Raw genomic sequence first — 20,936 nt, 5'->3', positions numbered from 1 at the left:
TAAATTTAGAGTTTCCATGGCAATCGTCAAACTAAAACATCTCAACTCGGTGTGAACGGTGAAATGTTTTGGAAAAACGAATGAGGAAAACGAGTCAGTGGGAACCAGAGAATGAAGCCGACGAGTCGCGCCGCCGATTTTAACTGCCGCCGACCAGTTTTTTCCAATCGAAGCCGCAGCCGAATATGCCGACTCATCTCGACTCAAAAGTATCCGCCATTTAATCAAAATTATTGATTTAATTAAGACAAATTTATTAATAATTTTTGTATTTTTTTGTCTGATTTTGGGTGGAAAGTTACCCAAAATCAATCAGTATCAAGTTGCTATAATAATCTTGCAAAAATTTAGCTCAGAAACAGAGAATGAAGCCACCGAGTCGCGCCGCCTATTTCAGTCGACTATTTATTGCCAGACGACGCCGCCGCCGAATATGCCGACTCATCTCGACTCAAATTTAGACGCCAATTAATCAAAAATATCGATTTAAATAAGAAAAGTGTATTTATAATTGTCATATTTTTTCCAAAATTATGTACCTTCCACCCACAAACAATCATTTTCAAGCTGCTATAATAATTTTACAAAAAATCAGCTCGGAAACTTTGAATGAAATGTAAATTTGATTGTCAGATTGGTTGTACATCTCATTACCATTCGGAGAATTCCAAATTGATTTTTTAATGGATAATTGTCCGCCGCCGAATGGACAAATTTTTATCTGCTTAGCCGTCAAGCCGCCGCCACCGGAGGCCGCCGACAAAAATGGGTCGGCTTCATTCTTTGCTCAGAAAATTTGAATGAAATGTAAATGTGATTTTAAGATTGGTTGTACAACTAATCTTATTACCATTCGGAGAATTCCAAATTGATTTTATAATGCCGACGCCGGGGGAAAAAATTTAATGTCAGCCGCCGCTGACAAAAATGGGTCGGCTTCATTCTCTGGTGGGGACATAGCATCAGTTTGGTTGTACAATTAATCTCATTACCATTCGGATAATTCCAAATTGATTTTATAATGGATAATTGTACGCCGCCGAATAGACAAATTTATATCGGCTTAGCCGCCAAGCTGCCGACGCCGAGGGAAAAAATTTAGTGTCAGCCGCCGTTGACAAAAATGGTTCGGCTTCAATCTCTGATCCATAACATCGTTGCTCTGATGATCCATCAGGGGCCAAATCACCGCAGTCGAAATCGAGTACTTCGTCTTCGTAATGTAGTTTACGCGGATCACCGCAGTCGTTATCGAATTGTTTCTACTCGAAGTTGAGCACGATAGGTAGCATGCTATCGAAAACGAAGTATGTAGTGATTTTTGAGCAGAAAAAAGGTAAACAAAAAGAAAAAAGTTGGTGAAAATGTAATTATTATTCCATTTTGGCAAAATACATTTAAGAAAATATAATATTACTTGCATTTAGGGAATCGGATCAAAGAAAGGAATGCTCAGTAGCCGCTTCAAAAAAACTTATTTTTTCAAGAACATATTTAAAAGCTTCTTTTGACATATGAAAACGTCTTTTAAATCTATGGATGTTAAAAACACAATTTACTCTTACTCTACTTAAGGCAATGCTAAAGGACTGCTTTTGTCACGAATATTTTTCCTTATAATTGCCACTTTGTACTCATCGTCTGAATCCGAAAACGAGGAAAAAACACTTGGATTCATAATATATTTTTACACATATATTTTAACACACAAAAACAATATAAATATCTCAGAAATAACATAATTTGATAACAAAACATTATTTTGAAATTCTACTCTCTTTCAATTTCTTATTACCATATGTTTACAGCAATGTAAAAAAAAGTAGTAGACAAAATAAATTACGATCGAATGCGGTGATCCAAAAATTTAATGCGATCGAAATGTTTCTCTATACGAAACAGAACTCGATGACGAATGCGGGATTTGGCCCCAGAGCAAATCCCTCCTTTGTTGCCAAATTGCATTTCTATAATATGAGAACGGTCTCTGGGAAGTGCATAATGACCGATGGATAGAAAGAAAGTTACACTTAAATTTGACCTGATTCATCCAAAACCAGTGACCCAACTACTCTACTTTTTTCCGGATTTCAAGTGGATTAGTTGAAGATTGTAGCCTAATCTTTAAGTACAAAAAAATTATGCACCCTTGTTGGAATATCTACTACAATTCCATGTTCACTATTTACGAAAAATCCACTAATATATTTCTATGTAATATCCAAAAACATTTGAAATGTATTTGCTAAACATTTGCACATTGTATGAAAAAACATTAGAAATTTATGTGAATTCAAATCATTTTCAAACTCTTCTCTATGAGAGCAAGTTTAAGTCAAATATTTTTTAAATGCTGGGCTTTTTGTCTTTAAATTCAATCACAAAGAATTATACTTTTGAATCATAAGTTAAAATTATAAGTAAAATAGATTCAAATTGGACGTTTTGTTGGAAAACAGAAACTAGAGAGTGCCTTAAAAACTCAAAAAAAAACCTAAACTAAAAAGCCTTAAAAAAATTCTCAGTTTATACCACATAGTGAACTTACTATAGTTATAGTAGTAGTAGTTGTAGGATGTTAGGTATGTATGTGTATTTAATGGGTTTGGTTTGTGTTTGTGTGTATGTTTAAGGTAGTAGTAGTAGTATTAGAATTAGGAGTTGTATTACAAGAGATTTTTGTTTTTTCTTTATTTTTTGTGTTATTAACAAAGTAAATGGAAAACTTAAAACGTTAAACTAAACAAATTTACATACATTTATTAAAAACTTATTAAAAAACACACTTTTTAAAAGGAAAACACAGTAGGTTGATTGGTTGTTGTTTCGTTTTTTTTTTTTTTTACAAATAAACCATATTCTTATTTTTGTTTTTTTATTATTATGAATAACCGGTGTGTTTTTCTTGAGGGGGGTATTTTTTCTCTCTCTTTTTAAGTTTTTTGTTTTTATTTCTTACAATACACAAGGATGAGGGGTTTTATCTTGATTTTTGTTCTTCCTTTTTTCGCTTTTAATATAAATTAATTCTTATATAACAACTGTGGAAAATGTTTCAATTTGTTTTTCTTTTATTATTATTTATAAATATTATTTATTATTATTTTTTTTCAAATTTGAGTGACGTTCAATATTTGCGGGATTTTGTTTTGAAATACTTTTCCTTTACATCGTATATATATATTTATAAATTATAATAAATTTTGAAGGAGGTTTGGGAAGGGTGGGGAACAAAAAGGAAAGGAGTTTTTTTGGGATTTGCTTTTTTGGACTAGGTTTAATGCAGGGAAGAAAGGTTATCGTTTTTTTTTAGTGCTATTATATAATATTATAATTTTTTTATATATAATTAGGGAGGGAGGGTGGTGGCTTCCTTTCTTTCATTTATTTTCAAGGGATTTTTTTTTTGTTTCCACATGCTTTTCAATTTAGTTTCCTTTTTTATTGTAAATTCTAGACCATGTCTACAATCAATCCTTACCTCCTTTATTACATTACAATTTTATCAATCAATCTTTTTCTTCTTTCTTGCTTTATATTATTTGTAATTATAATATATATATATATATATTTAATCAATCAATCATTCCGCTTTATTGTTTATTATATATAATAATTTATTTATTATTTTATTATATACTGCACTTATACAACAATTTTAGAATTTTCCTTTTTTAAATATTTTTTGTATTTTTTCCATAGATTTCGCTTAGTTTTATTTTCTCTTTATGTGTATGTGTATTGTGGTGGGAGGGGAAAGGAAGGGAAGGGTGGTAGTTTTCTTTTTTTTTTCTGTGGAAAATTTTTGGATGTGGGTGTGGGCGGGGGAGTAGGTGGTAGGTAGTTAGGTAGAAAGGTATTATATAAAATAATAATTATAATAATAAGAATTATAATAATAATAATAATTGTTATTATTATCATTGTATGCTTGTGTTTGTTGTTGTTCTTGTTTTTGAATTTGTAGCAAAAGCTTCTGTTGTTATAACAAATCTGCTGTTAGACTCCAGATTCGTTTGGTACTGTGTTGTTGTTGTTATTATTGGTATCCTTATTAAGGGGATTTTTGGCCTTGTCTACACATTAATATAAAGTTTTTTTTCTTCATTTTCATTTTTTTTACTTAGATGATTGATGTTATTTTCATACTGTTTTTGTCTGCTTCTGCTTTCATTTATTTCTTTTTTTTTTGTAACATAGTTTTCTCATATAGTAGTTATGTATGTATATTTTGTTTTTTTGTATGTGTATTTATATATATATTAGATGTGTATTTGTTGTTGGTTTTGTTTTTCTCTTTCTAAAAATTAATCATTTGTATTCTGCTTTGTTGTATTTGTTTTTTTTTTTTATTTTTTCTCCATATATATATATAATGCAAATGAGTTTTATTTTATAGATATATTTTTTGTTTGTTTTCTTGTATTTGTTTAATTAATAATTAAATAGGCATAAGTTAATCATATTAGAAATTTGCCCAAAAACATAATCTCCAAAAGGATTTTGTATAGATCAACGAAAAAAAAATCCCTTTAGATTAAAGTTTTTAGATTTTAGATTTCTAATTCTAGGGCTACTGCAAAGCTTATCCATAGATCTTCTCCATCCATTCATTAACATCATCACCATGTATGTAATCAAGGATTCTCGGATTTCTTATTAACCTCAAAAGTTCTTAAGCTTTAGCTTTTTCCCCTTTTAACCGATTTCAGATTTTCTTGATTTCTTCTTCATGTTGTATTATAGCTCGGTTTTTTGTTTGCTTAGTTTTAGTTTTTTTTATTTTATTTTATTATTATTTTATATATAAGGTTGTTTTTTTTTATATTTTAGATTTCTCTGTAACAGGCGCTCTACGCTCTATGTATGTATGATGGTTTATTTTTTTTTAGTTTTTTCATTTTTATTTTCATATTTTGTTTATTTGTGTTTACCTAATAGGCTTATAACAGTTTGAATTAATACGATTTATTTGAATATTTCCTGATGATCGTGTGTGTGTATTATCTTCTTTCTATTCTTATTTCTCCTTTTTTGTTTCTTATTTCTTCATATTTCTTGTCTGCCTTAATTCATCATTCCGTTTTGTTCTTATTATTTTTATTATGGTGTTGTTTTGCAGCATATTAGAATTTGCATTGTAATGGTAATGGGTGGTGGTGGTGGTGTTGATTTTTTTTTTATTTAGTGGCTTTGCTTTTAAAAGCGTCTTAATCTTTCTCTACCTTGTCTATCTTTATTTTGGCAAAGGGATTAGGCGAACCTGTTGCTCCACCACTTTGCGCTGAGGTTCCTCCACTTGACCCAATTACCGATTTATTATCGCCTGATGCTCCCAGGGCATTGGCGGCGGCACTGTTGCTATTATTCGATTGTTGCGAATTTGTGTTCAGCTGCTGACTGTTGGCATTACCACCGCCGGCTGTTGTTGACGCACCGCTAGCATTTGTTGATGGATTTGCTGCCTGAATGCTCTTTGTACGATTGAGCTCAAGTTCATGGAGTTTCTTCCAAAGTTCTTCGCGATCTCTTTCGCGTTTCTTTTCTCTGAAAATTTCGAAAAAAACGGAAACATTAAAAATCTTAAATTGTAAGAATCATCTTTTCAATAACTAAATATTACTCGGGTATTCAATAGGATCTTCATGTCCAATAAGCTGGTATCAAAATTGTAATAATATATGAAATAATTAATTTGGACGAAACTCCAGCTAAAAATAACTACCACTGAAAAACTTTTCTAGTGTTTAATCGAAACTGAAAAATACAATTTTGACAAAATTTTCTACAGAAATAAAATTTTGTCAAAATGTTCTATAGAAATAAAATTTTGTTGTTGTTTTTTTGATTTCAGCTTAAAACCATGTATTGACTAAACTACAAGTGTAGCTTAACCAACAGAGGAAAAGAATGTTTGTGAAATTTATTTGGGCAACGCCCTATAGACTGCAAGATGGTTAGATGGACGGAATTACCACATTCCTCATCAGAATCCTCTACTTGCAGCAAGGTTGGGTTTGGTTAGGTTAGGTGGCAGCCCGATGTATCAGGCTCACTTAGACTATTCAGTCCATTGTGATACCACATTGGTGAACTTCTCTCTTATCACTGAGTGCTGCCCGAATCTATGTTAAGCTCATTGACTTGCAGCAAAACTATCAACCAATTATCAGAATAAATTCAGGCAGTTCACTAAACCCATGGTGAACCACACTTGAACCTTCCGAAAAAAGATTTATGATAGCCGGTTTATGCCTAAATAAATGCATACAACATTTCTCTTTTCCTTTGCCACCATCAAATCGTCGATTTGAGTGCAGTTGGCTGGGTTTATTTTGAGCGTGCTTTCCCTTTTTCTCATTCGTTTTGTTTTGTTATTGTTGGTTTTTTTTAATCATTGTTGTTGCTTTTTTGATTTCAGCTTAAAACTATGCACTGACTAAATTTTGACAAAATTTTCTATAGAAATAAAATTTTGACAAAATTTTCTATAGAAATAAAATTTTGACAAAATTTTCTATAGAAACAAAATTTTGACAAAATGTTCTATAGAAATCATATTTTGACCAAATTTTCAATAGAAATAAATTTTTGAGAAAATATTCTATAGAAATAAAATTTTGACAAAATTTTCTATAGAAATAAAATGGTGATAAAATTCTCAAAGAAATAAAATTTCGACAAAAATTTTTATAGAAATAGAATATTGACAAAATTTTCTATAGAAAAAAAATTTTGACAAAATTTTCTATAGAAATAAAATTTTGACAAAATTTTCTATAGAAATAAAATTTTGACAAAATTTTCTATAGAAAAAAAAATTTGACAAAATATTCCATAGAAATAAAATTTTGACAAAATATTCTATAGAAAAAAATTTTTTCTATAGAAAAACATTTTGACAAAATTTTCAATAAAAATATTCTATAGAAATAAAATTTTGACAAAATATTCTATAGAAATAAAATTTTGACAAAATTTTCTATAGAAATAAAATATTGAGAAAAATTTTCTATGGAAATAAAATTTTGACAAAATTTTCTGTGGAAATAAAATTTTGACAAAATTTTCTATAGAAATCAAATGTTGACAAAATTTTCTATAGAAATAACATTTTGAAAAAAAATCTAAAGAAATAAAATGTTGAAACAATTTTCTATAGAAATAATACTTTGACAACATATTTTATATAGAAATAAAATATTGACAAAATTTTCTACCCGTGTAAAAATTGGTGGATCTGATCATATATAATTATATCAAAGTCTATCTAAATATATCTGATCATATATGGTTGCAGATATAATTAGATCTACATAGATATGACACATATTGTGTTATATATGATTAGATATAATGCCAGATCTCAGCATATATATTGTTATATCTAATTATATAAACAATATCTAATAAGATATAAATGTATATATTTATATATGGCGTCATATCTAATTGCATCTAGCATATATTGGACCATATCTAATCGTACATGTATGACAATAAATCAAACACTAGTATTGGAAATAGCAAACATTTTTTTATTTTTCACATTTATATGTCATACAATGTTTTCCATATAATTTCTCAAATTATTTAACAAAGTACTTTAATAGCACATAGGTATCTTTCAAAGTCTAATTTGAGATTTTTCGCAAAAGTAAATTGTTTAAACATACTACAAGTAAAATCCAATGTTGATAATACTCTTCTGGCAGTATGGAGGAAAGCGTCCCAGCAAAAAATATTTCAGCAGTAAAATTTAGTTGCGCTTTTTGTTATACAATAAAGTAGGCAGTGCATCCACACTGCATGTATCGGTGGCAATAACGTAAACGAATAATCAAATTAGTTTATGATCATTCGTTGACGTTATTGCAACCAGTTCATGCAGTATAGATGCACGAAAAGTAGTGCTGTTTTCCTTCATACCAATAAAAATATTGCTCACTTCTGAGCAATATTGTTATTGAAATGAGCAGTTATATCAGCGCTATGTAGAAGCTGCTCTAAATCAGGACATCGCCCACAAAAATCAGCGAGGATTCGGTTGATTCGTAAGCAGTTGGTACTGCATCTCTCCCTTACAATCCTGCTGAAATAGTGCTCCATTTTTTGCTGGGGTTGGTATTGAGTAAAAAAGTATCCAATAATAAATTTCAGTTGCCTTGATAATATTTAGAATTTCAGGGAGGTTCAACCAGTTCATCCAGTACGCTTCCCGAAGATAAGTTTAAAGATTCTACGTATGTATGAAATAACGCCTTGATTTGAAATCAAAAATCTGTAGATTTTTACCACCATTACTCAAATTATTACGAAAAGTAAAATCTGGAAATTTTTGCTTTCAGTTTCAAGCAATTTTCATACTCAGTGCGCCTTCTATACCCTCAGGAAGTGAAATCGGTTTATATGGAGGCTAAATCCGTTACAATTTCAAGCAAATCAGATGAAAACTACGGTTAAAATAAGCCCAAAGAGTTAAATCGGGAGATCAGTCTATATGGGTGCTATGCCAAAAACATGCACCGATACACACAAAATTCAGCACACCTAATTGTGGTTCCTAAAAACGTACAGAATCTAGACCCAAAATCGGACGGCGGGTTTATAAGGGGGATATATCAATAACTGTACCGATACACAGTACCATTATTGAAGACTGTAACGTGATTAAAACAGACATGCAGGCGGACAGACAGACATTCTTATATCGTCTTACAATTTCTCCCTGATCAAGAATATATACTTTTTATAGTCGGAAATCGATATTTCGATGTGTTACAAACTTATTATACCCCCAACACCATTCTATGGTGGTGGGTATAAAAAATTACATCTAGTTTTCTATAATTTTCAACAACACCTAACCGAATGCAGTTAAAATAAAAAACAAACGTTTGAAAAATGCCGTTTTGAAAATCATTTACTGAAACATAAGCACACATGCGTAGCTGGTTGGCGTCATTAAAGAAAATGTACAAAAATAAAAAACAACGGGCAATCGCAAATAAAAAAAATATTAAAAGACGCGTATCCTACGTCCAGTGACGAGGTAAGTTGAGTATTTCGGTATTATATTTTTTTATAAACTTGTTGATTTTTCTTTCAGGAAGACGAAATGGTTGTTCTACAAAAAAGAAATCAAAGAGACAGAGGAGCAACTCGCTGCCTTAAAAGAAACCCAGACATTGCCAGCTGTTGCGGTAGAGGAATCTTCCCAACGTTATGATAATGATGACGAGCAGCTCCTAGGAAGCAATTTTGATGAAAAAGTAAGGTAACAAGAGCTAGGGTAATAATTGTCAAAAGTATTTTTTGATTTTTGGTTTTCGATCAAAACCTACGTTGTTTTCTTGTCTACTTTTCTGAATCAATGAATTTAGACAAATGAAATGTTTCGCAATGCCCTGGATGATTTCCATTCATATACAATTTTGCCTTCGAATATTCGTTTTGTTTGAAAGAACATAGCACATAGGTCATAAAATGATTTTCTTTTCAACATATCCAGGAGTTTAATTTAATTTTTTTTATCTTTACAGATGATGTGCATAGGCAATAACATATATTGTCGTGCCATCATCCATAATATGGCGTTGGGGACATCACACAAATCGTCCCATGTGGCGCGAAAGCTTCTGGAAGGCGTTTTTAAAATAAACATTCTGGACAACCTCCAAGGGCGCAAGGCTTGGAACGTCAATTAGAGCCAGTTGTTGCCCTTAATTACAGAGCCAGAGAGGCAATTATTGGTAAGTATATACATATACTAAACATACAAATTTCAAATGTAGTGATAAATTCTTTTGCCGTCTTTAGATTTTTCGTTCCGGGTTGCAAAAGAGAGAAATTGGGAGCCCCAATCTAAGAACGATGTCGAGAGAGCAATGTCCCAGCGCCTTGGAGAAATCAAACGCCGCAAATAGTGCTGACTTTACACAATTTAGACTTTTATGTTTTCATTTTTTATTTTTTATTTTTATTTTTTATTGAATTGTCACAATTTAGTTCCTAATCATCTATGAAATGTATGATGATCTCAGTTTTATCATTATTAATGTAAATCATAATATAGTACATTATATAATATAGTTCGTTTTATTACTTACGGTAATATCATGTGTAACGGGTAGGTTTTTGAATTTGTAGATCAAATTATATATAATTAGATATATTAACATCTAATTATATCAAATTAGATATAATTAGATGTGGGCCAAATTTGAGATCTGGTCAGATCTAATTCCTTTAGAATTAGATCTGATCAGATATTACCATTTTTCGGATCTGACCAGATCTGCCTACATATACCACCATATCTAACCAGATATGGCAGGAGATCTAATAATATCTGGTCAGATCTACCAATTTTTACACGGGTATAGAAATAAAATTTAGACAAAATTTTCCATAGAAATAAAATTTTGACAACATTTTCTATAGGAATAAGATTTTGAGAAAATTTTCGATACAAATAAAATTTGGACAAAATTTTCTATAGAAATAAAATGTCAATTTTTTGTTGTTGTCAAAATTTTATTTTTTTATGTCAAAATGTTATTTCTATAGAAAATTTTGTCAAAAAATGTTGTCAAAATTTTTATTTCTATAGAAATTTTGTCAACATTTGATTTCTATAGAAAATTTTGTCAAAATTTTATTTCCACAGAAAATTTTGTCAAAATTTTATTTCCATAGAAAATTTTGACAAAATATTCTATAGAAATAAAATTTTGACAAAATTTTCTATAGAAACAAAATATTGACAAAATTTTCTATGGAAATAAAATTTTGACAAAATTTTCCATAGAAATAAAATTTTGACAAAATTTTCTATAGAAATCAAATGTTGACAAAATTTTCTATAGAAATAACATTTTGAAAAAAATCTAAAGAAATAAAATGTTGAAACAATTTTCTATAGAAATAATATTTTGACAACATATTTTATATAGAAATAAAATATTGACAAAATTTTCTATAGAAATAAAATTTAGACAAAATTTTCCTAGAAATAAAATTTTGACAACATTTTCTATAGAAATAAAATTTTGAGAAATTTTTCGATACAAATAAAATTTGGACAAAATTTTCTATAGAAATAAAATGTTGACAAAATTTCTATAGAAATAAAAATTTCGACAACATTTTTTGACAAAATTTTCTATAGAAATAACATTTTGACAGAAAAAAAATAAAATTTTGACAACAACAAAAAAATTGACAGAATTTTCTATAGAAATAACATTTTGAAAAAAAATTTCTAAAGAAATAAAATTTTGAAACAATTTTCTATAGAAATAATATTTTGACAACATATTTTATATAGAAATAAAATATTGACAAAATTTTCTATAGAAATAAAAAATTGACAAAATTTTCTATAGAAATAAAATATTGACAAAATTTTCTATAGAAATAAAAAATTGACAAAATTGTCTATAGAAATAAAATTTTGACAAAATTTTCTGTAGAAATAAAATGTTGACAAAATTTCTATAGAAATAAAAATTTTGACAACATTTTTTGACAAAATTTTCTATAGAAATAACATTTTGACAGAAAAAAAAAATAAAATTTTGACAACAACAAAAAAATTGACAGAATTTTCTATAGAAATAACATTTTGAAAAAAAATTTCTAAAGAAATAAAATTTTGAAACAATTTTCTATAGAAATAATATTTTGACAACATATTTTATATAGAAATAAAATATTGACAAAAGTTTCTATAGAAATAAAAAATTGACAAAATTTTCTATAGAAATAAAATATTGACAAAATTTTCTATAGAAATAAAAAATTGACAAAATTGTCTATAGAAATAAAATTTTGACAAAATTTTCTGTAGAAATAAAATTTTGAAAAATTTTTTATAGAAATAAGGATGCTGATGAGGAATGTGGTAATTGCGAAACAGCTGTAAATTCAACCATCTTGCAGTCTATAGGGTTTTGCCCAAATAAATTTCACAAGCATACTTTTCCTCTGTTGGCTAATCTACACTTGTAGTTTAGTCAATGCATGGTTTTAAGCTGAGATCAAAAAGAACAATAACGATTGAAGAGAAACCAACAATAACAAACAAAACGAAATAAAATTTTGACAAATTTTTCTATAGAAATAAAATTTTGGCAAAATTTTCTATAGAAATAAAATTTTGACAACATTTTCTATAGAAATAAAATATTGACAAAATTTTCTATAGAAATAAAATTTTGACAAAATATTCTATAGAAATAAAATGTTGATAAAATTTTCTATAATAATAAAATTTCGACAATAACGCTTCTGAAACTTTAATCAATGATCATATTAATAACTTTATAGGAATAATGAATGATGATGGATTAATGATCAACCCAGCTAAATCTAAAGCTATGCATTTCCACACAAGAACTCGCAATGCTTTATGCCCTCAAATTGTTATCAATAATCAGATAGTTGATTACGTGGATTCTCTTAAATGTCTTGGGGTTATGCTTGACCCGAATCTAAATTTTGATGTTCATTTAAATTATTTATCAAATAGTATTTGCCTCACTTTAAGAAAGTTATACCAATTGAGGGCTTATACTCCGAGATATATTCGTAAAAAATTGGCCCATGCTTTACTTATGTCTCTTGTAAACTATGGCATTGAAATATTTTCTGGAACGTGGTCTTACAATTTAGATAGGCTAGAGAGAATTGTCCACAGAATTGTCCGCTATATATATGATGTTAAATGGTATGATCATGATCGTATTCATGCATGTACTTCTGATTTTCTTGGTTGCACTTTTCGAAATTACTTGAATCTGCGTACTGTTCTTCATTTTTTTAAGATTATGCAATCTAAAAAACCAGAAGTTCTTGTAAATAAATTTTCATTTATAAATTCAACGCGTAATGTTCAAATTGATGTCCCTATGATACATTCCTCGATATATGGTTAAAGTGGCAGCCCGATTAAGATTCAGGCTCACTTAGACTATTCAGTCCATTGTGATAATGGACTGAATAGTCTAAGTGATATATGAAAAGTCTTTTTTGATTCGAGTTCTTCGCTTTTGGAATCATTTGCCTAATTCACTAAGAAATTTTTCCTTTTCTTACCAATCATACAAGAGTAATATTTTGGATCATGTAAATGACACACATTCTTAATGAGTTACAACTTTCTTAATAAATGTGCTGGTTATTGGGTTTTTATATTATTTAATTTTGCAATACTTTGTGGTTGGGGGACCAAGTTTTAATTGTAATGTATTTATCATTGATAAGAAATTTACCATTAAATTAGTTATACTACAACTTAGTCGTAGTAGTTAATCTTACAATACATGTATTATAGGCCTTATTAGGCTTCCTATGTATTGATGTTTGAAATAAATTGAAATTGAAAAAATATTTTCTATAGAAATAAAATTTTTACAAAATTTTCTATAAAAATAAAATTTTGACAAAATTTTCTATAGAAATAAAATGTTCTTTGGAAATAACATTTCCCACTGTAGTTGAAAAGTTTCAAAAGTATATATATTTAATCACTAATAATTATTGCTCCCTCAAAAATAAAAAAATAAAATTACATCACTTACTTTTGCCTCTCCGCTTTGTAACTGGAGGTAAGTTCATCGAATAACTTTGAATTCATTTCCATAAAAGTCTTTAAAACATTATAGACTAATGCCACAATTGTCTGATTCCAATGCTCTTTACTAATGCGATATAATGCCGGGAACATAATAGGCATTATAACGGCATTATTTTCTTCAATTAAGGACATTGCATATTCATTATTCCACAGATATAGAGCACGTTCGGCAACCTAATATCGAGAAAAATACAAAACAAAGAAAATATCATCAAATTAATTTCGATTTCAATACCAAACAAATTCATTTGTCGATATATTTACCTGAAAATGTGGACTCGAGACGCATTTTGCGATTTGACGAAATAGTGGTTCCTGAATTTTGACAAACTGAGGTGGATCAATCACATCGAGTATTTCCTCAATTTCGCCCAGAAACATAACTTCCTTTTGCGAGCATGTCTTTGGCCAGAATTTCAAAAGACCCCGTACAACAGGTTCCGTTAAAAATGGATCCTTTTCGAGAAATTGTACAATGCAATAGGCCAACTGAGCATGATACAGTGACAGACATTTCACTTTGTGCAAAGGAAGCAAAACCTTAACTAAGAACTGTTTATGTTCGGCTTTAAGCGGTAAAGCGAAGCCATTAATAATGCTGAAATGGTAAAAAAAAATAAAAATTTTAAAAATTTATTTATTTTTATATATTTATTTTTTTTTTTTTTATATATATTACCTTCCTAGAATTTCCAGCAATTCACCGACACCATTAAAATGCTCAGTTTCATAAATAAAACGCAAAAAAATATTATTTATTTGCTTTCTTATAAATGCGCGTAAACCTAAAAATTTGCCATAAATACGATGCAAAACCGTCTTCAAAAAATCACGTTCACGTGGGTCTTCTGAATCGAATAGTTCCAAAAGCTGAAAATGACAAAAAAAATTATGTAAATAAATAATTAATAAAACATTGCTCTTAAGGAGTCCTTGGGGGCAGGGAATTGATCTATGGCGAACATACTTGTAAAACAAACTTTTGATCAATAACACGTTTTCCTATGGTCGCTTGAAAATCTTGCGATTCCAGAAACCGTAAGAATACCTCATACACCAATTGTAGGTGCGGCCAAGAGGCTTCCAAAGTTGGATCATCCTCTTCGGGATCAAAATCTGGATTTTCACTTGGTGGCAATGTACGAAACAAATTGCATGAAATCTGAAAAAAGAAAACAATGAAAGACATTTACATTTATAAACTGGTGTACAACTGATTCTAAATTCTATTAAATCCTGAGAACATAGATTTCTATGCCTTTGCTTTTGATGGCAAATTTTGATATCTACAGATTTTCATGTGACTAACGCCGCTTTGACTGTGTTGACGTTAAAAATGAATTTTTAAAATACTTGTAGACTCCCATAAAATTGTCATGACTTAATACTAAAATACTTTTACAGCTAGGCAATAGACATTTGATTGACGTTTGTGGATTCCAAACCATATACTATACTGATCAAGCCAATGTAAATCAGATGTGTTTATTATAAAACACACCTCGCTTCGAACAGAGCAAACCTTCTAATTTAAATTCCAACAATATTCTGGCATTTGCATTCCATTCTCTCATCCCTTACACACAAAAAAATTAACGTAATTGCTCCAAGTAATTATTAATTTAAATTACGGGAACTAAGAAATACAATTTTGACAAAATGTTCTAAAGAAATAAAATTTGATAACATATTTTATATAGAAATAAAATTATGTCAAATAGAAATAAAATATGGACACAATCCTCTAAAGAAATAAAATTTTTACAAAGTAAAAATGAAATAGAATTTTGACAAAATTTTCTATAGAAATACAACTTTGACAACAAATTTTCTATAGAAATAAAATTTTGACAAAAATTTCTATAGAAATAAAATTTTGGCAAAATTTTCTATAGAAATAAAAATTTGGCAAAATTTTCTATAGAAATAAAATTTTGACAAAATTTTCTATAGAAATAAAATGTTGACAAAATTTTCTATAGAAATAAAATGTTGACAAAATTTTCTATAGAAATAAAATTTTGTCAAATTTTCTGTAGAAATAAAATTTGGACAAAATCCTCTAAAGAAAAAAAATTTTTGCAAAATTTTCAATAGAAATAAAATTAAATTTTTAAGAACTACAATTTTCTAAAGAAAAACAATTTTGATAAAAAAAGAAATACAATTTTAACAAAATAAAAAAGAAATACAATTTTGACGAAATTGTCTAAAGAAATAAAATTTTCTATAAAAGTAAAATTTTGGCAAAATTTTCTATAGAAGTAAAATTTTGTCAAAATTTTCTATAGAAATAAAATTTTGACAAAATTTTCTTTAGAAATAAAATTTTGACATAATTTTCTTTAGAAATAAAATTTTTTCAAATTTTCTGTAGAAATAAAATTTGGACAAAATCCTCTAAAGAAATAAAATTTTTGCAAAATTTTCTATAGAAATAAAATGACATTTTTAAGAAGTAAAATTTTCTAAAGAAAAACAATTTTGACAAAATAAAAAAGAAATACAGTTTGAAAAATTGTCTAAAGAAATAAAATTTTGATAAAATTATTTATAGAAATAAAATTTTGACAAAATTTTCTATAGAAATACAATTTTGACAACAAATTTTCTATATAAATAAAATTTTGACAACAAATTTATGTATATAGATAAAATTTTGACAACAAATTTTCTATATAAATAAAATTTTGACAACAAATTTTCTATATAAATAAAATTTTGACAACAAATTTTCTACAGAAATAAAATTATGTCAAATTTTCTATAGAAATAAAATTTTCACAAAATTTTCTGTAGAAATAAAATTTTGACAAAACTTTCTGTTGAAATAAAATTTTGACAAAATTTTCTGTAGAAATAAAATTTTGACAATATTTTCTGTAGAAATAAAATTTTGTCAAATTTTTCTATAGAAATAAAATTTTGACAAAATTGTTCTATAAAAATAAAATTTGGTCAAAATTATCTATAGAAATAAAATTTCGGCAAAATTTTCTATAGAAATAAAATTTCGTTTTGTTTTGTTATTGTTAGTTTTTTTCCTTTAATCATTGTTGTTGTTTTTGATTTCAGCTTAAAATCATGCATTGACTAAACTACAAGTGTAGCTTAACCAACAGAGGAAAAGAATGTTTATCAAATTTATTTGGGCAAAGCCCTATAGACTACAAGATGCTTGGATGGACGCACGTTTCAGAATTACCACATTCCTCATCAGCATCCTCTACTTGCCGTCAAGTCATCGGTTTGAGTGCAGTTAAACTCCAAGTGTTGCTAAACCAACAGAGGAAAAAATTTTCTATTGAAATAAAATTTTGAAAACATATTCTATAAAAATAAAATTTTCTATAGAAATAAAATTTTAACAAAATTTTCTATAGAAATAAAATTTTTACAAAATATAGAACTAAAATTTTGAAAAATTTTCTATAGTAATAAAATTTTGACAAAATTTTCTATAGAAATAAAGTTTTGTCGCATTTTTCTATAAAAATCATATGTTGACAAAAGTTTCTATAGAAATAAAATTTTGACAAAATTTTCTATAGAAATAAAATTTTGACAAAACTTTCTATAGAAATAAAATTTTGACAAAATTTTCCATAGAAATAAAGTTTTGACAAAATTTTCCATAGAAATAAAATTTTGAAAAAATTTTCTATAGAAATAAAATTTTGAAAAAATTTTCTATAGAAATAAAATTTTGACAAAATTTTCTGTAGAAATAAAATTTTGAAAAATTTTCTATAGAAATAAAATGTTGACAAAATTTTCCATAGAAATAAAATTTTGACAATATTTTCTATGGGAATAAAATTTTGTAAAGAAAAAAATTTTGTAAAGAAAAAAATTTTGATAAAATTTCGGATAGTTTTTACAAAATATAGAACTAAAATTTTGACAAATTTTCTATAGTAATAAAATTTTGACAAAATTTTCTATAGAAATAAAGTTTTGTCGCATTTTTCTATAAAAATCAAATGTTGACAAAAGTTTCTATAGAAATAAAATTTTGACAAAATTTTCTATAGAAATAAAATTTTGACAAAATTTTCCATAGAAATAAAGTTTTGACAAAATTTTCCATAGAAATAAAATTTTGAAAAAATTTTCTATAGAAATAAAATTTTGAAAAAATTTTCTATAGAAAAAAAATTTTGACAAAATTTTCTGTAGAAATAAAAATTTGACAAAATATTCTATAGAAATAAAATTTTGACAAAATTTTCCATAGAAATAAAATTTTGACAAAATTTTCTACAGAAATAAAATTTTAACAAAATTTGACAAAATTTTGTAAAGAAAAAAAATTTTGACAAAATTTTGTAAAGAAAAAAAATTTGACAAAATAAAAAAATAAAAAGTATAAAAATAAAATTTTTACAAAATTTCGGATAGAAATAAAAGGTTGACATAACTTTCTATAGAAATAAAATTTTGACAAAATTTTGTGAAGAAAAACAATTTTCACAAAATTTTGTATAAAAATAAAATGTTGACAAAATTTCGGATAGAAATAAAAGGTTGACATAATTTTCTATAGAAATAAAATTTTCACAAAATTTTCTATAGAAATAAAATGTTGACAAAATTTTCTATAGAAATAAAATTTTAACAAAATTTTCTATAGAAATAAAATTTTGACAAAATTTTCCATAGAAATAAAGTTTTGACAAAATTTTCCATAGAAATAAAATTTTGAAAAAATTTTCTATAGAAATAAAATTTTGAAAAAATTTTCTATAGAAAAAAAATTTTGACAAAATTTTCTGTAGAAATAAAATTTTGACAAAATATTCTATAGAAATAAAATTTTGACAAAATTTTCCATAGAAATAAAATTTTGACAAAATTTTCTACAGAAATAAAATTTTAACAAAATTTGACAAAATTTTGTAAAGAAAAAAAATTTTGACAAAATTTTGTAAAGAAAAAAAATTTGACAAAATAAAAAAATAAAAAGTATAAAAATAAAATTTTTACAAAATTTCGGATAGAAATAAAAGGTTGATATAACTTTCTATAGAAATAAAATTTTGTGAAGAAAAAAAATTTTCACAAAATTTTGTATAAAAATAAAATTTTGACAAAATTTCGGATAGAAATAAAAGGTTGACATAATTTTCTATAGAAATAAAATTTTCACAAAATTTTCTATAGAAATAAAATGTTGACAAAATTTTCTATAGAAATAAAATTTTAACAAAATTTTCTATAGAAATAAAATTTTGACAAAATTTTCTATAGAAATAAAGTTTTGTGAAAATTTTCTATAGAAATAAAATGTTAAAAAAATGTAAACATAAATTTTCATATAAAATTCCGTAAAAGAATTAGAAGGTCCCTGAGGACCTTGTACTCCGTATAAGGGTAAGAGATGACTCAATCGTCGGAAAGTTAAAACAAATTGTCTAATTTTTTGTCTTCTATATAGATAGCAAACAATCAATATGGATATTCCTTATATCTTACCATACGTATAATTTCAGGATACACTGCCTCTGTAAGTACGCCTCTACCATGTGTTATATAGGTGGATAAATCATTTAGGGCAGCACGTTTAATTTCTTTGCCCTTCAAGTCTGTAACAGGATCCATAAAATCGAAAGATACGCAACACTGGCGCAATTTGCGAATAAATAGTTCTTCTTGTTCCAAACTTGAACAATCGGCTATTAAAAGAGACAACAACAAACATTAGAACTTTAGAAATAAATGCGAATTATCAGAAATGTTTATACCTTTTAATGCCGGCAATTGTTGTAGTTCCACATCCTGTGAATTTCTATAACGTGAGGAACCTTGACTCTTTTTGCTTTTCTTTTTCAATGAACGTTTGGCGAATGGATCGATTCGATCAACAAATGTTCCCGATGACATGTTTTCACTGTTTCTTTTTGTTTTGGATGATTTGTGCTGATCGACTAAAATGTTTATTAAAGCTGCTGCTGGTGCTGCAGTTACGGCGGCGGCCTCTTCTTCTCTTCGTCACTATCGTCGTTTCAAATGCTGTTAGTGCTGCTGCCACACTGTGCCTCTCTAGGGGGGTATTTGGGAAAATATTGATGTATGTGTGTGTTGTTGGGGTTTCTTGTTCTTCTTCTTCTTAGGTTGGATTACGTCCACCGTTCATGTAGTTGCTGTTGTTGCAATATTTTTGTTTTATTATATGATAATTATTAAATTTTCGTATAAATTAATTTCTTTTTATTTTTTATTATTGGGTGTGCTTTGATGATGAAGACGATGATGATGACGGCGATATCTGAAATATAAGATGAAGAAAAAAGTCAACATTAGTGATCATGATTAAATTTAAAAAAAAAAATTGCAAAGTATCGAGTTCATATGACCCACAATAGTTGTAAATATAGACAAAAACATAAAAGAAACAAGTTAGTACTGCAAACGCCCTCCTTCCAATACATTGGAGAATTTGTCTTTGTCTTTTTTTTTCATACAGTCTATTCTGTTTGCAATTCATCAATTGTCGGCCATGGGGAAAAATATTGTAAAACTGGGAATAAATTGATTTTTATTATTTTTAATCTCAATTCTAAAAATAGTTTTGCCAGAAAAGTGCATACATGCATATAAGGAATGCGTACAAATGTTTGCCCTCACAACGACAGACGCGAGTAGCCAGTCAGAAGTCGTGTAAATACTGGCCGCAGATCTATTTATTCCTCTTGACGCAATGATAGTTTGCAAATCATCCACCGCTGCTGCTCGTTGCGATGTGAGGGCACAAAAAATTAATTACTTGCATATATGTACAAGTTTACATTTTCAAAATATTATTAAAATTTCGAATAAATAAAAATTCAGCCGATGATTATCTATATGCCAGAGATATTTCACGTTGGTTGTAGAGTCGTCAAGGTCAACACATGCCGGCTATCATTATTCGAACCATCCAAACAACAAAGAGAACGGGGTCAAGGCAAAATCTATGGAAAGAATTTCAAAATGAGGCTGAATTTGCAAGAGTTCAGAAGACTATATTTTATTTCTATAGAAAATTTTTGTCAAAATTTTATTTTTATAGAAAATTTTTTTTCAAAATTTTATTTTTATAGAAAAAGTTATCAACATTTTATTTTGTCAAAATTTTATATCTATAGAAAATTTTGTCAAAAATCTATTTCTATAAAATATGTTGTCGAAATTTTATTTCTATAGAAAATTTTGTCAAAAGTTTATTTCTATAGAAAATTTTGTCAAAATTGTATTTCTATAGAAGATTTTGTCAAAATTTTATTTGCTATAGAAAATTTTGTCAAAATTTCTATAG

The 20,936-nt window shown here is 27.4% G+C and overlaps 1 protein-coding gene across 8 annotated transcripts in view; it reads right to left on the bottom strand.

Annotated features, from left to right (window-relative positions):
• Window positions 1-2,661: 2,661 nt before the first annotated feature.
• The window catches only part of wdb (serine/threonine-protein phosphatase regulatory subunit widerborst), an 85,755-nt gene continuing 67,480 nt past the window's right edge, over window positions 2,662-20,936 (bottom strand). For all 8 annotated transcript variants that reach the window (XM_075289854.1, XM_075289864.1, XM_075289806.1 and 5 more), the window contains 7 exons: window positions 19,384-19,907; window positions 19,115-19,314; window positions 14,607-14,801; window positions 14,319-14,509; window positions 13,904-14,237; window positions 13,584-13,813; window positions 2,662-5,547 (listed from right to left, as the gene is read on the bottom strand). In XM_075289854.1, the coding sequence (XP_075145969.1) occupies window positions 5,211-5,547; window positions 13,584-13,813; window positions 13,904-14,237; window positions 14,319-14,509; window positions 14,607-14,801; window positions 19,115-19,314; window positions 19,384-19,522 (1,626 nt within the window). In that variant the 5' untranslated portion in view covers window positions 19,523-19,907 and the 3' untranslated portion in view covers window positions 2,662-5,210. The remainder of the gene's footprint in view (window positions 5,548-13,583; window positions 13,814-13,903; window positions 14,238-14,318; window positions 14,510-14,606; window positions 14,802-19,114; window positions 19,315-19,383; window positions 19,908-20,936) is intronic.

This window comes from Haematobia irritans, chromosome 1 (genome assembly GCF_050003625.1).
Source record: "Haematobia irritans isolate KBUSLIRL chromosome 1, ASM5000362v1, whole genome shotgun sequence".
NCBI classification, from domain to species: Eukaryota; Metazoa; Arthropoda; class Insecta; order Diptera; family Muscidae; genus Haematobia; species Haematobia irritans.
The sequence above is the reverse complement of the archived record's forward strand: the minus strand, read 5'-3'. Positions and strand labels throughout refer to the sequence as shown.